Source organism: Saimiri boliviensis, chromosome 15 (assembly GCF_048565385.1).
Source record: "Saimiri boliviensis isolate mSaiBol1 chromosome 15, mSaiBol1.pri, whole genome shotgun sequence".
Taxonomy (NCBI): Eukaryota; Metazoa; Chordata; class Mammalia; order Primates; family Cebidae; genus Saimiri; species Saimiri boliviensis.
The window spans coordinates 4967069-4982374 of NC_133463.1; the positions used below are offsets into that span (position 1 = coordinate 4967069).

Here is a 15306-nt window from a genome sequence, read left to right on the forward strand (position 1 = left end):
TGGTCTGCTATTTCACTTGGTAAAGGTAGTTCTAGTAGCATCCATTTGGCCTTTCCCATAGCAACAGCTCTCATTCCACGCGTCAGGAAACCAAGGTGGGGATTCTGCTAGTGACTGAGTGTGTCTATTCTAATTACACATTCAGAAATGGGGGAAAACATCGAATGTGTTCACAGGCTCCCCTAGCCTTACCCTGAGATGAACTTGAGCTAAAACTCCACTGGCTACCTCCATAGCACCTCTTCTGATTGGTGGACCATGGTTCTGTTTTGTGTATTCAGGAATCAGTGTTCATGAAGAGCCAGTGTCTGGTGGTGGCTGAAAGGTATGATTATTTCTCTTTTTATTTCACATTTAATTCAAACGTATTTACCCTTGTAAAAGATCATGCATCTCTTTGGGGAAGGCTGGGAACAAGATTAGCAATATAAACTTGTGGTAGGGGTATCAGGGTCCTTCTCTAAGTGGCCCTACTCCCCTTCTGGATTAGTTCATTTGTGTTGCTATACAGGAACACCTCAAGTAGGCTAATTTATAAAGAAAGGGGACTTATTTTGACTCATGGTCTTGCAGGCTGTACAAGAAGCATGGCACCTGCATCCACATCTGCTGAGGTTTCAGGAAGCTTTTAGTCATGGCCGATGGAAGGGGAGCCAGCATGGCATGTGGTGAGAGAGGAAGCAAGAGAGAAGGAAGGGAGGTTCCAGACTCTTTTAAACAGCCAGGTCTGGCATGAACTCATTACCACATGGAGGACACCAAAGCGTTCATGAGTGATCTGTCTCCATGACGTGAACTCTTTCCACCAGCCCCACCTCCAACACTGGGGATCCCATTTCCACATGAGATTTGGAGTGGACAGACATTCAAACCACATCACCTTCATCCAAGGAAGCTCTGGTTCTGTAAACTGCTTCAATTCTGGGAACTGAGTGAGTCTATGACCCTATCCTGGTGATTCATGCTAGGCTTTCACTCAATCTAACACTCATCTGCTTATACTGATCCAGTAAAAGTTTAGTAGGCTTCCTGTCTATTTTGCTTCTGGGGACACATGACCAACTTGCCATGACCTCCCTGAGTTAAGCTTCTCTGATTACTACCTTGGCCCTGATTTCTCATGTCATAACCATGGTCTCTGTGTGTGCCCCTTGGCCCGTGCCATCCCAGGGTCCAATTACTGCCACTGCGTGTGAGGATCCCGGCTCTGTGGCAACAGTTCCCATGGTGATTTTTTTGCCTGCAGAGAAGAATGACCGAAGAGCTCTTTAACAGGGCCACCCCACAAATTTATTCCTTAGTGTCAAGTTGAAAGGTGCGTTCTCTGCCCTCCCCTCTGCCCCCAGGCGAGTGTGCGGTTCTTCTAACACTCCAACACTCCTAAGTCATCGGTCACCTTCCTCTGAAGTATACCAAGGCAATCCTGGCATTTTAATGTCATTTATTATAAACCATTTTTTGGTCCACGTTTAGACTCAATCAACTAAACAGACTATCAGAACCCTTTCCAACACTCCAAATTTATATCCAGAATTTATGCTTAGTGAGGCAATATCAATCAATTTGACCTAGTTCAAATTTATGGGCCTTCCGACATTCACCAACATCATGAATATGCTTTCCACACATAGTCCCCAGAATTCTGTCTCTACAAATTGAAAAAAATATGCAATGATTTTGGAGTGGAACACACGTGGAATGGGTTAAACTTTGTATCTCACCTTTTCCGCCTGTTGCAATTTGAATCTACTTACAGCTGTAAAAGAAAAGAGGGTTGGTGGGGTTCCATCCTCAGGAGAATCAGCATTGTCTTTAGGACAACCACCTCAGTGAAGGACTCACTCTACCAGCAAACAAGACTCAGCGGAACTTAGGGGTTCACTGAGCCCAGCTTCATTGCAGTCTTCATATATGTCTTTGTTCCAATATTCAGGGCCCATTTATTCCCAGTCAATGCTTGTCTTTAACAGAAGAAACTCTGCTAGTTTGGGGGTTTAATTTGTAATGTGATTCAGTGACTAGCACGATGAGACTCTGGGCTTAGTGTTCAGAAATATCAGGTTCGTGGCTATAGGAGATAAGGGTATAATCTAGGATAGGCATACGGGTTTTCAGGTCACATACGCATAGTGTAGGCTGGATATTCGAACCCCTACGTTCATCCCTTTTCCCTCTACTTTCTGTAGCACAGTTAAGAGCAAACAGCCAATCTCATTACACTCATTATTTGTCAGAACTAAGTTATCAAATGCTTGGCCACTCAGAACTTTGCCTTATAAATACTTGAGTAGGAGTATGCAGTGGTGATGTTATGTGAATCTCTGTTGCTCTCTGTACCATGGACTACCAGTGTTCTTGATAATACTGGAAATAGAGTCTTTACTGCCTTTAAATCTAATTAGATAACAGAATCAATCCTGAAACCCAAAACCCACCCATTAAAACCTTATTTTTAGAATTCTGTTGCTTTAAAACTACTGTTGGTATGCAAGTCTGTTTCAGTCAGGGTTCTACAGAGAAACGGAACCACTGTATATGCAGCTAACGTGACTAGTGGCCAGCAAGTCTAAAATCTCCATCAGCGCAGCAGATTGGAAATACTCATGCAGAAGCTGATGATGCAGTCTTGAGGGAGAATTTTTTTCTTCAGAGAAAGCTCATGCTTGCTTTGAAGGCTTTTCAACTCTTTTATTGAGACCCACCCACATCATTGAGAATAGTCTCCATTAGTTAAAGGGAGTTGATTATATATGTCATCTGCAAAGAAACTTCACAGCGCTGCCTAGACTGGTGTTTGATTAGATGGCCGGGCTCTGCAGTACCTAAAGCTCACCACCACAAATACGGAGCACTCACTGGATTCAGGGGTCTGCAATGTGATTGTGGCAGCTGTGTTCTGGGAGGGATGTGAAGGTAGCTGGGTCGCACCTTGCACTCTGTGGGTCATGTCAGAAGTTTGGTGCTGTGTGTGTCATTTTAAGGCCAGGCCAATAGGACAGCAGCTTCTTGGGGAAACTGTTCTCATGCAATGGCAGAAGTGCAGGAGGGTGCGGGATACCTGTGAGGCCTGTAGAGAAACTGGCATGTGGTCATTTCTCCCCACTCATCACTGGAATAGACGTAAGTAATGTTGATAATAAGTGCAGTCTACATAACGAAAGGTACGGTAAACTATGCTCTAATTAATAAAGCTGTTTCTCACAGGCCTGTGGGTTAGTATTTCTTTCTTTTTATATATACTTTAAGTCCTGGGGCACATGGGCAGATCGTGCAGGACTGTTACATAGGTATACACATGCCATGGTGGTTTGATGCCTCCATCCCCCCGTCACCTACATTACGTATTTCTCCTAATGTTATCCCTCCCCAATCCCCCACCCGCTGCTGCTATCCCTCCCCTAGTTCCCCCCACCCCCAACAGGCCCCAGTGTGTGATGTTCCCCTCCCTGTGTCCATGTGTTCTCATTGTTCAACACCCACTTATGAATGAGAACACCCAGTGTTTGGATTTTCTGTTCTTGTGTCAGTTTGCTGAGACTGATGGTTTCCAGCTTCATCCGTGTCCCTGCAAAGGACGTGAACTAATCCTTTTTTTTGGCTGCATAGTATTCCATGGTGTATATGTGCCACATTTTCTTTATCCAGTCTATCATTGATGGGGATTTCGGTTGGTTCTAAGACTTTACTATTGTAAACAGTGCTGCAATGAACATACATGTGCATGTGTCTTTATAATAAAACGATTTATAATCCTTTGAGTATATACCCAGTAATGGGATTGTTGGGTCAAATGGTATTTCTATTTCTAGATCCTTGAAGAATCACCACACTTCCTTCCACAATGGTTGAACTAATTTACACTCCCAATAACGGGTTAGCATTTCTTAAGGTTGTACATGTACACTGGGATTGCACAACTGAGCACAAGAATGGTTGATTATTGGAAATGAGATTTCTCATTGTTGGAAACTTACATAGTGGAAATATTTGAGCAATTGTATGACATGTTCAATTTCTACTGAAAATGACCAATCTGTTTTCTTTCAAAGCACGTAGTAATAATCTATCAGCAACAACATGGTAACACCTCTCATCTTAATCTACTACACTTACCTAAACAAGCATTCATCAATCTTGTACAGCAGAAATTCATAGATAAGCAAAGAAAGAACACTAGACTAGCAGCTGCTGTTGGTATTAGAGGTGGAACATCACTAATAACTCTTGTTTGCCTTGATAAAGATGAAGTTGGTCTATATGGAAATGGCTGTGGATATGTGCATGCTAACATGGGTTAGTACATACACAGCTATTTCTCTGCTCTGTCAGAAGACAGGGTCTAAAGAAAATGATTGGCTCGATCAATAAATGGCAGAGAACAGAGCTGTCTCCTTATGCAGAGTCATCTCAAATAATTTATTTACCTAGGGCAGCCTTAGGAACAGGAAGCATAGCCTCCAATTCCTTAGGTGTGAGCTACTCGTAATAACCTCTCTCCAACCAGTACTGTGTTGAGAGAAGAGAAAATAGGAGCTTTGCCATAGAAAAAGCTGACGAACACGGCGTCAGCGGGAAAAGGTTAGCAAGCATTCAGAGTGTTGAGTCAGATTGTGCGCATGTATCCCTGATTGAATGGAATGAAAACCCATAACCACACTATAATGATTAAAATGAACATCAGCATAATCTCATTGGAAAGGTATCTTATGCATTCCTGACCAGCATGCCTCAACAGTACCAGTCTTTTCAAAAAAGCAAAGTCTGAGAAACAGTCACAGCCAAGAGGAGAGGAGCCGGGGAAGACTAGAGGACTAGATGTAACGAGGTGCATTGGAAGCAATCCCAGGACTGAAGGCAGACACTAGGAAGGACTGGGATGCGGTTTAGACGCTGGATAGTAATAATGTATCGATAACGGTTCAGTAATTGTAACCAGTGTGACATACAAATAGAAGATGGTTACAGTAGAGAAAAATGGAAGTGGAGAACTGTCTGTAAGAAAAAATTACAGCTGTAATCCCAGCACTTTGGGAGGCCGAGGTGGGTGGATCACAAGGTCAAGAGATCGAGACCACCCTGGTCAACATGGTGAAACCCCGTCTCTACTAAAAATACAAAAAAATTAACTGGGCATGGTGGCGCGTGCCTGTAATCCCAGCTACTCAGGAGGCTGAGGCAGGAGAATTGCCTGAACCCAGGAGGCGGAGGTTGCAGTGAGCCGAGATCGTGCCATTGCACTCCAGCCTGGGTAACAAGAGCGAAACTCCGTCTCAAAAAAAAAAAAAAAAAAATTACAACAAATGTAGCTAAATAATTGGATTGGCTTTTATTGTGATTCCTGAGTCGGGGCAGCATCTCCTTTACACATTTAGACAAGGTGTTCTGATCAACTGAGCATGGAGATGGGATTTACATGCAGAAAAGGGTTGAAGAAAGCAAGATAAAAGCCAAAACATAGATTAGTCATTTCAAAGTTACTTTCTTTTTAGGGTTAAAGCAGAGGGGACTTCTTTTAATGCCAGCTAAAGTTGGCCTGTTTGGATATTTGGCTATTTTTCCCTCTCCCAATGTTTTGGAAAGTTAAATAAACAACTTGCTTTCAGTTTGGTGATGTGAAGCTTTAGCATGAGTAACTTCATTTTGATTTAGTCTGTTAGAGCCTAAGGTAGGAACTCAATCTAAATCAGTTAACTCCTATGAATTTTATCTAACAGTATGTAGGAATTCTCTGTGATTACAGATTAATTATTTTTCTGAACAAACAACTGATATTATTACCTGATGTTTTAATAAAAAGATTAGAATTTTAAAAAAGGAAGATATGCTTAAAATGGTAGAAAATATAGATACAGCACATGCTCAAATGTTCCATATTATGAAATAATTAAAAATTTTAAATGTATGCATTAAAATTAAATTCAGCATATAAAACAAATATGAGGTTATGTTTAGATGGTTCAATATCGTGACGTCTACTTCCCTGGTTGGCTTTTAGTGGCAAGAAATTAATTCCAGACATCTCCTGTTTTTATATAATCAATACATGTCAAAAGTTTTCTTCTTTGGTAGTAAAAGAATAATTTTGCATGAGAGTTAGAGTCAAGAAAATATTTACAGGTTCTTCAAATGAAATCTTTAAGAGCAATTTTGAAGCATAATTAAGATAGTAATAAAAAATTCTTTAATACTAATGAGGCCACAGTTCACAAGATTTACCTAGGGGAAATACTTAATAGATTATATGATGTGTTTGGTTACTACTGTTGATGGCTAATCTCTATTCTTTCAAAGTCAAGAGTGAAAATTCATCAGTTCAGTGACAGCGCGGTGATAACTCCTACTGTTTTACTGCACTTAACCTGATCAAACATTCATCAATCTTATATAATTAAAAAAGAATTGTCAAAGAAGGATGCTATAGTTTACTTTTCCAAAGGCTGAGAGGTGGAGTAATTTTGAGCAGTATAGAGTCTTCTGTTTTGGAAATAATCATTCATTTTACTTTGACGTGTCATTTACTTAGCCATTATATTTTGGCTCTGCATTGCTTTGTTTAATAGTGTTTTGGTGTCAAATTTCTGTGCCAAATGTTAGTTTCGTTAGGTGTATCAAGTAATGAAAACAAAACACTCCAGAAGAATCTCACACACAAAAAAATTTATGTGTATTTAAATCTACATTCATCGTTCAGGTATTATAGTGACCATAAGGAAATCTGTTTTAGCTATCTCATACATTGATTATTCTTAATATTATTCACTCTGACAAATAGCTTGCTTCCTTACCTCACGTGGTTGTGAATAAAATTTTAAGTTCCAGAGAGAATTATTCATGCATGTAGCTTTTTAATTAAAAAGAGAAAGATTAGTCAACCTTTTCTAATGAGATAACCATATTAAAGGCAACGTTTAATTACGCCTCTTGAAGTTTCTTTCCCAGTTGCAAACTCAAGTTTCACAAAGCATGTTGGGAATGAGCTATCACCCGCGAGGAGAGGTAGACCTGACGGTGTGTGGAGTCCGAGCGCCTGTCGGCAGGTGCACAGGCGCCGGGAAATGCATACTCTTCACCAGGCTCAACAGTGGCAGGATGTTTATACTTCCCAAAAGCTGGGGGTTAAGGCTTTTCGTCGTCTCTCCGTTTCCCTCTCTTCAGTCTATCCTTGTTCCTCCCAGGTGGTGGTAAACCCGGTTTTCCCACGCGCCCCGCTCCACGCGCCCCTGCCCTGTGTTAGTGTGCCCGCTCGCACGCCACGCTGTGCCTAACGGCTTACCGTTTCTGTGTCTTTTCAGACGACATCCTTCGAGGTGCCATAGCACATGGATTTCAGAACCGCCTGTGAGGAGGTGAGTACAGAGCTTTCTGCTTTTCAAACAGGGAACACGGAGTATGAGCAGGAAACCGTGGCTCCAGTTTGCATAGGGGAAACTGCTTTTGGTGGAAGATGGAGAGTGCGGTCTGGGCTCCTTTCTTTCCAGATGACGTTCTCCTTCTGCAAAGAGAGAAAACCCAACGGCATGGACAGCCTCAGACGTGGACTCTTTCTTTAGGAAGACTGGAGCGTATTGAATATAACTGAGCCGCTCCTCTCCATCAACTCCGCCCTTTTTAGGTAGTGGCAGTGTGGGAAAGAATTCTTTTCATATGAATGGCAATCAATGAGAAGACACCTAAGCTTCCTTTCAGCCCTACAACTCTATGATTTTATGATTCTGATATTATGTAAGTAATTCCATATGACTTAAGTCTTAGTACACAGCAATTTAGATTCTCTGCAGAGCTGGCATCATATTTCGGCATGAGTTAAAGTGACACATTACTCTTTCAAGGATGTTAAAAAGTGTTCAAGTGTGCAGTTCAACAGCGCATGGACGTGGGCCCCCAGGGAATATAACCATTCCATCTTAGGGAGAAACACTGTGTTTCTTTTTTGAACTAAATACGTGACATTCAAAGCATTGTTTTTTTACTCTTCAGGCAAAATGCTAATACATGCAGCTTAAACGTGTTTTAAATTTGTTTAAAAGCTTTAAATCATTTTTTGTTGTATATAAATAACCTAACAAAAACCAACCATAACTGGATTACCTCTGGTAGTGTTAAAATCAAACCAGGGGAAAACTTGAGTTCTTAAACTTGCGAAGACTTGCTTTTTCGTGAAATGTCACGTGTTTACAATTCTAGCATGAATTTGTGAAAAGTAACTCCTTATTTTCTTCTAAAGCAATTTCAAACGTATCTATTTAAAAATATTTGTTACAGTTGATACAAAGTTCAGGATGTAAATATAACGTTTTTCAGAAAACTAATAAATTGCTTTTATATTTCTGTTCTTATGTTTCTACTCTTGATACTTCAAGCATGATAACATATTAAACATATGTCTATGCTAACACTTGTCAAATTACAATGCAGTTTTTTGTTTACAAACCTTTCTCATGTGCTACACTGAATACTGTAAGGTCAGAGTGTATACATTATTCATCTTTTTAACTTGGCACTTACTGTTTCATACATTTTTAAAAATAGAATTAATTATCTAGAAGCTTTGTATTTAGAATTTCAATTATATCATTTCTGGTTTCAATTGCATACTTAATTTTAGATGTAGTAAGTCTTCTATTTAATATGTAAACTTATGTCTTGAGTAGTAAGGTACTCATTGAAACCGAGTGGATATTTGTGTGAATGAGATACATATGGGACACACGAGATTCACATGAGAGAGACTGGACAGTGGCCAAATACTACTTTAACAAATGGTTTATTTTGGATTTCAGAGGCTGGAATTTACAAGACCTTTCTGTAAACAAAATTGTTTTGATGTATTGATTTGGGATATTTCTCAAATCTGTTAAGATTCTGAAGATTCATTTATAATGGTAATACTGTGATCGTCTTACCTTTACTTTTTAGGTAGTAGTTTTTTGTTCTTTTGTAAGGAACCTGTTCAGAATCTATACTATTTTAGACTCTGTCTCTAGTAGGGAGTAAAAATGTCTCAAAGTCCTGGGCCACAGTATCCATGTGTGTTCCTCAGTTCTGGCAGGAACACAGAAGTCTAAGGTGCTCTGATGATGATCAAATTGCTCTGGAGATAAACAGAAGTTAAAGAGCTCACCTGAAATTTACCTTCTGAGAACACTTAAGAGGACAAAAACAATTAAAGTCATTTAGCTTAACTGTCACTTTGCATTAGAGGAAGTTGACAGGTTTTGTGAAATACCAACTAGTTACTTACTTAAAAATAGAGCCATCATGTAATTTGGAACTCCTGATTCTAAGTTTAAATTTCGTTTTACATACTAGATACTACATTGCTGGAAATGATATCATAGTCAAAGTGTTACTCGCCCCCCAAAAAGACAGGGTTTATTTATCTGGCAAGTACCAAATGACTCTCCAGGAGAATGCAGGTTTTGATCAATAGTTTTATTACCTGTTACAAGGAACTAGAGCACCTGTGGTATTCTTTGAAGCAGTGTCTCCCAGAGAGAAGGTGACAGGAGGGTTCTATGTGGCAACGGAGAGGGCAGAGTGTGCATGACTTCATGCAGAGGTGGGGATTCAGTTGTGCAGACTTAGGATGTGATGACACCAGCACACAGGCTGCAGGTTATGAAGCTGTAGCTCCTCCCAGAGTGGAGACGTTAGCATGGTGATGAGGAAAGCCCATAGCAATTCATTTGTAAGTTGCCTGGGTGTGCCTGGGTGTGTCAGTTGCTGATTCCAACTGACTAGTCACTGCTTACCACAGAGAGCTTGGGAAACAAAAAAAAAAAAAAAAAAGGCTGCAAGGCAGTGGGGCATAAAACACACTGGTCCTGCAAGACCTGCACATGTACCCCAGAACTTAAAGTACAATAAACACACACACACACACACACACACACACACACACACACACTGGTCACTCAAGTTGCTTAAATGCCTATAGTCTCTGGAGACCCTTTCTATCTGCTTATAAAAGGCTTATCAAAGAAAACTTGTATTCTATTGACTGCTGCTAAGGAATAAAGATGAAAACCTGATATCCATGGCCATCAGAGAGATCAAGGTAGATTATTTCCATTACCATGTGGATGCCAGGAAGTCTCCTCTTTATAAAGTAATAGAAGAAGCATGTCTAGATAATTTCCATTTGAAAGCGCCTTAAGTATCTAATAGAGATCCTTTTTAAGGCTTTGTTCATCGTTTAAGAAGTATCTGCTCTTAAAAAAAATTTGCAATGATTTTAAGGAATTGGGATTTAGAAGTCTAGGAAGAAGCAAATATGATGGTGGAAATTTTCGGAAAATACAACTGGGACAAAATACAAAATATGTAACTTGGAAGGAAAGTATATATACAGGTAAACATAATTACTAGACTGAAGAAATAATACTGGCTTATTTGAACACATAGTTTTATTTTGATGATACGTTTTAACAGCAGAGACAGTCTAGCTTTTTCTCATATTTCAATTTCACATCTACATTCCTTAATATATGACCCATAACTTTGTGTTGATTATAAACATTCATATTTATTACATATATTTAATAATTTAATAATTCATACACATCTGATGCCATTTAGTCTTTCACGGGCTGAAATATAATCTATGACTTTGATCCAATCAACAAGTAGCAAAGGAAATCTTGCTATGAAGAGATTATTATACTAGTTGTTGTAAATGAGTAATTCTTAGTAATGAAAAGAGTGACAATCTGTTATTGAGATAACAATATACAAGAGTAAATTAAATCACTCATGTGATATAAAGCTAAATATTGCTGAAGTCCCCATATGTGATATCAAAAGATAATAACGAGTAATTTTGGGGGTGAATATTTACTTAATGGAATCCATATGTTCAGGAAAGTGAGGACTCATCATTGAATAGAGTGATCTCAGAAGGCTTCAAAGAGAAGGGAGTCTGGCGCTGAAACGTGAGCAATGGCTGGAGTTTGGTTAAGGAAAAGGCCATGAGTAAAAGTAATCCAGGAATGAGAATATAAATGCTAAGATGCAATTTGAAGCATCTTCGCCTAAAAGAACATTTAGCGTACTACTGCTGCAATGCAGTACAGTGTAAGAAATCACGCTACTTCAAACTACAGCTTTATAAAACAAATTAAATTCTATTTGGCATTTGAAACATGGAAATACTGCAGATAGTTGCAAGCAAATTTGCATTTCTCATTAAGGTTTCTGCCTACTTTTTTGTAGTTTCTTACATCTGATATTGTGAGTATGTTTCAAAATTAAAAGAGCATAGATTTTAGTGTTTCATTAAAATACATTTTGTACTCTTTGAAAGACTAGAACATGAATTAAAAGGGCCTTAACTTCTAAGTAGAAAATGAATAATATTCTGCTTTTATAAAGATCCAACCTAAGTCCTATGTTTAAGAAAGTACAAATTCTTAATAAATTTAAATGTGAGATAAGTTAAACGTGAGATTTGTTTAAAGAGTAAACCCATACAAATTCCTAAATATTTTCTTGATTTGTAGAAAGCAAAGCTAATTCGTAATTTAAATGTGTTGCCTTTTGGCAGTTAAGAAATATTGGTTTTTGATAATTCCCTTAATCAGATAGTCTCCAACGTGGATTTTGTAAAATCCAGGTACCATGTAGAATCATCCGTCAGGCAGAGTAGAACACTTTTGACATACAATTTTAAAATAATTTATTCCTTTAAAATTATGTTTTTTGTATATTTTATAAAGTACAAAATAAGTTAAAACAGTATCTATATTACACACATTCCTTTATTTATTTATTTTATTATAGTTTATTCTGAGGTACATGTGCAGATCGTGCAGGACTGTGACATAAGCATACACGTGCCATGGTGCTTTGCTGCCTCCATCCCCCCATCGTCCACATTAGGTATTTCTCCTCTCTAACCCCCAGCCCCGCTATACCTTCCTTAGCTCTCCCACAATCCAGCAGTTCCCAGTGTGTGATATTCCCCTCCCTATGTCCGTGTGTTCTCGTTGTTCGACACTCACTTATGAGTGAGAACATGCGATGTTGGTTTTCTGTTCTTGTGTCAGTTTGCTGAGACTGATGGTTTCCAGCTTCAGCCATGTCCCTGCAAAGGACGTGAACTCTTCATTTCTTATGGCTGCATAGTACTCCATGGTATATATGTGCCACATTTTCTTTATCCAGTCATCACTGATGGGCATTTGGGTTGGTTCTAAGTCTTTACTATTGTAAACAGTGCTGCAATGAACATATGTGTGCATGTGTCTTTATAATAGAATGATTTATAATCCTTTGGGTATATACCCAGTAATGGCATTGCTGAGTCAAATAGTATTTCTATTTCTAGGTTGTTGAGGAATCCCCACACTGTCTTCCACAATGGTTGAACTAATTTGCACTGCCACAAACTGTGTCAAAGCATTCCTATTTCTCCACATCCTTTCCAGCATCTGTTGTCTCCAGATATTTTAATGATTATCATTCTAACTGGTGTGAGATGGTATCTCAATGTGGTTTTGATTTGCATTTCTCTAAAAATCAGTGATGATGAGTTTTTTTTCATATGTTTGTTCATTGCATAAATGTCTTCTTTTGAAAAGTGTCTGTTCATATCCTTCACCCACTTTTTGATGGGGTTATTTGATTTTTTCTTGTAAATTTATTTAAGTTCTTTGTAGATTCTGGATATTAGCCCTTTGTCAGATGGATAGATAGCAATCTACCCACAATCCTTTATTTATGTGCAATGGTATGCAAGGTCAACGAAGTTTGGAGACAAACAATGTTACATTAATAAAAAAAAAAAAGAAGATGCGTGCATGTCTTCAGTTTATATTAAAATTTGAGACCAATAATTATGTAGGTCATTTTCCATATCTAAACAATTTGGGTCCACGGATCCGTAAAGACTTTGGAGGTGGAGCTGTTTTAGGTTTGCTGTGTCAACCAGCAGCTGTTCCCATGGTTTAGTCTCCCAATTGTAGCTCTTAAAACACTCCAGGAAGGAGTGGAGATCAAATTTCTTCCTATATCAGATAGCCTGTTAGTAGCAGGTCTTTGGGGAAGATCATCTGTAAGTTCCAGAGTAGTCTCTTACTTCTTTTTCTCTCTCGTGGTAATTCCTTCAATACATGAAGAGTAGCTCATTCAAGATGACATTGTTCTTTTCGAAATTATCCATACCCCATTAGGAGATTCTGGATAACCATAATACTCTCCAGTGAAAAATGCCAATAGCCGTGTCATTGTATACAGGACAACTGGACGTGGCATTCTTTTTTTTTTTTTTTTTTTTTTTTTTTGAGACGGAGTTTTGCTCTCGTTACCCAGGCTGGAGTGCAATGGCACAATCTCGGCTCACCGCAACCTCCGCCTCCTGGGTTCAGGCAATTCTCCTGCCTCAGCCTCCTGAGTAGCTGGGATTACAGGCACTCACCACCATGCCCAGCTAATTTTTTGTATGTTTAGTAGAGCCGGGGTTTCACCATGTTGACCAGGATGGTCTTGATCTCTTGACGTCGCGATCCACCTGCCTCGGCCTCCCAAAGTGCTGGCATTACAGGCGTGAGCCACCGCGCCCGGCGGCATTCTTAAATAATCTGGTATGAGAGAAAGCAGGGCCAGTGGTGAAGAGCCCAGCTGCCTGGGTTGCCTCCTAGCCTTTGTTTCTTTCAGGACCCTCTGCACTTGTCTAACCTGTAAAGGCAGATAGTTGCATTAAGTTTTGCTAAGGGAGAAAAACAAATTAATATTGCTTGTCACACAGCGAGCACTACGTAAAAGATATTACCAAACAACAAACAAATGAAATATATGACCACATTTCATGAGTGAGGATTTTAGTCCAACAATGATGATGCTCATCAAGACAGTGCCCTGAAATGGAGTTTATCCATCTTCTTGCATCTCCCAGAAAAGCTCTGACTTGAATGCGCCTGTGTACCGGTCCCCAGCTTCCTGACTCAGTGTCCGTTTCTGTCAACAATAGTCTCTTACATGCAGAACACACGGCAGTGAACATGTTATATCCTTGCCCCATGCATCTGTGACGTCCACAGGTAAATCTCCATCCCCCGAGGCGCCGCCCTGCCACCTGCTCTCCTCCAGACATCTGTGCGGCAGCGCCCCCTGCTGGGCCACAGCGGCTCAGCGGCGAGCGCGCCTCCTTTCTCCTGCACCATCGCGTGGCAGGCATTTTCACACTTCTGTATCTTTACTTACGCGTTCCCTCTTGATCAAAATGACATTTGCTCCTCGAATTATGGTTTCCTCAATTTATTTTTTCAAGGCAAACCACACCTTTCCTATTCTCCATAAACTGCCTTCCCTCAAGAATATTCCATTCCCCTTCCCATGTTGCTCCCACATCAGATGTGTTTTATTTATACATATACTTTCAAAATAAATATGAGGCCAGTTGCGGTGGCTGATGGCTATCATTTTAGCGCTTTGGAAGGCCGAGGCGGGTGGGTCACCTGAGGTCAGGAGTTCAAAACCAGCCTGGCCAGCATGGTGGTGAAACCCCATCTCTTACTAAAAATGCAAAAAAATTAGCCAGGTGTGTTGGCGGGCACCTGTAATCCCATCTACTCAGGAGGCTAAGGAAGGAGAATTGCCGGAGTCAGGGAGGCAGAGGTTGCAGTGAGCCAAGATTGCTCCACTGCACTCCAGCCTGGGCAACGAGAGCAAAACTCCTTCTCAAGAAAAAAGTGAAATAAGTACGAATACTATGAGGTCAGGAACTGTTGTCTAATTCTTCTCTGATTGCCTGTTAATGCTGCACAATAACTGCAAAATTAATGAATGTGTGGGATTTTAAATGTATTTTCATGTGCACCAGCTGAATTTCCATGTTAGAACATATGTAACATCTCTAGCCCTCAGAAATGTATTTTAACCTATTTTAGGTCTTTGTGTGCTGTTTTTTTCCAGCAGCTATTTATTGGAATGTGCATATGTGAGTGTGCATGTGTGTGTGTATAATTCTGTGTTTTATTCTAACAAAAATCCTAATCATTCTTTATTTTCGGCAACTGTTGTTCGTTCAGGATCCAAGAGCAAACTCAAAGGCCATATTCTGAGTTCCAGAGAAGTATCTAATAATTTGTGAAGATTTTACATATTATTTGAGTGAATGTTAGCTTTGGCCATACAGAAATTAAATGGGAACACTCTCATAGCTTTCTTTCAGTTCCTCAAACTTTCTCTGATGATCCTTAGCATCTCTTTGATGTGTACCAAAAGTATATTTCTGGGCTTTCCGGGAAAACTCTCCTCTCATCCTGAAGTTCAAACAGAGCATTATTTGTCATTACCAGCTGTTTCGTT

General features: G+C 39.7%; 1 protein-coding gene across 3 annotated transcripts in view; it reads left to right on the forward strand.

Moving 5' to 3' along the window:
* The window catches only part of SNTG1 (syntrophin gamma 1), a 756922-nt gene that overhangs the window by 407901 nt on the left and 333715 nt on the right, over positions 1-15306 (forward strand). For all 3 annotated transcript variants that reach the window (XM_074386645.1, XM_074386647.1, XM_074386646.1), the window contains one exon: positions 7293-7346. In XM_074386645.1, the coding sequence (XP_074242746.1) occupies positions 7320-7346 (27 nt within the window). In that variant the 5' untranslated portion in view covers positions 7293-7319. The remainder of the gene's footprint in view (positions 1-7292; positions 7347-15306) is intronic.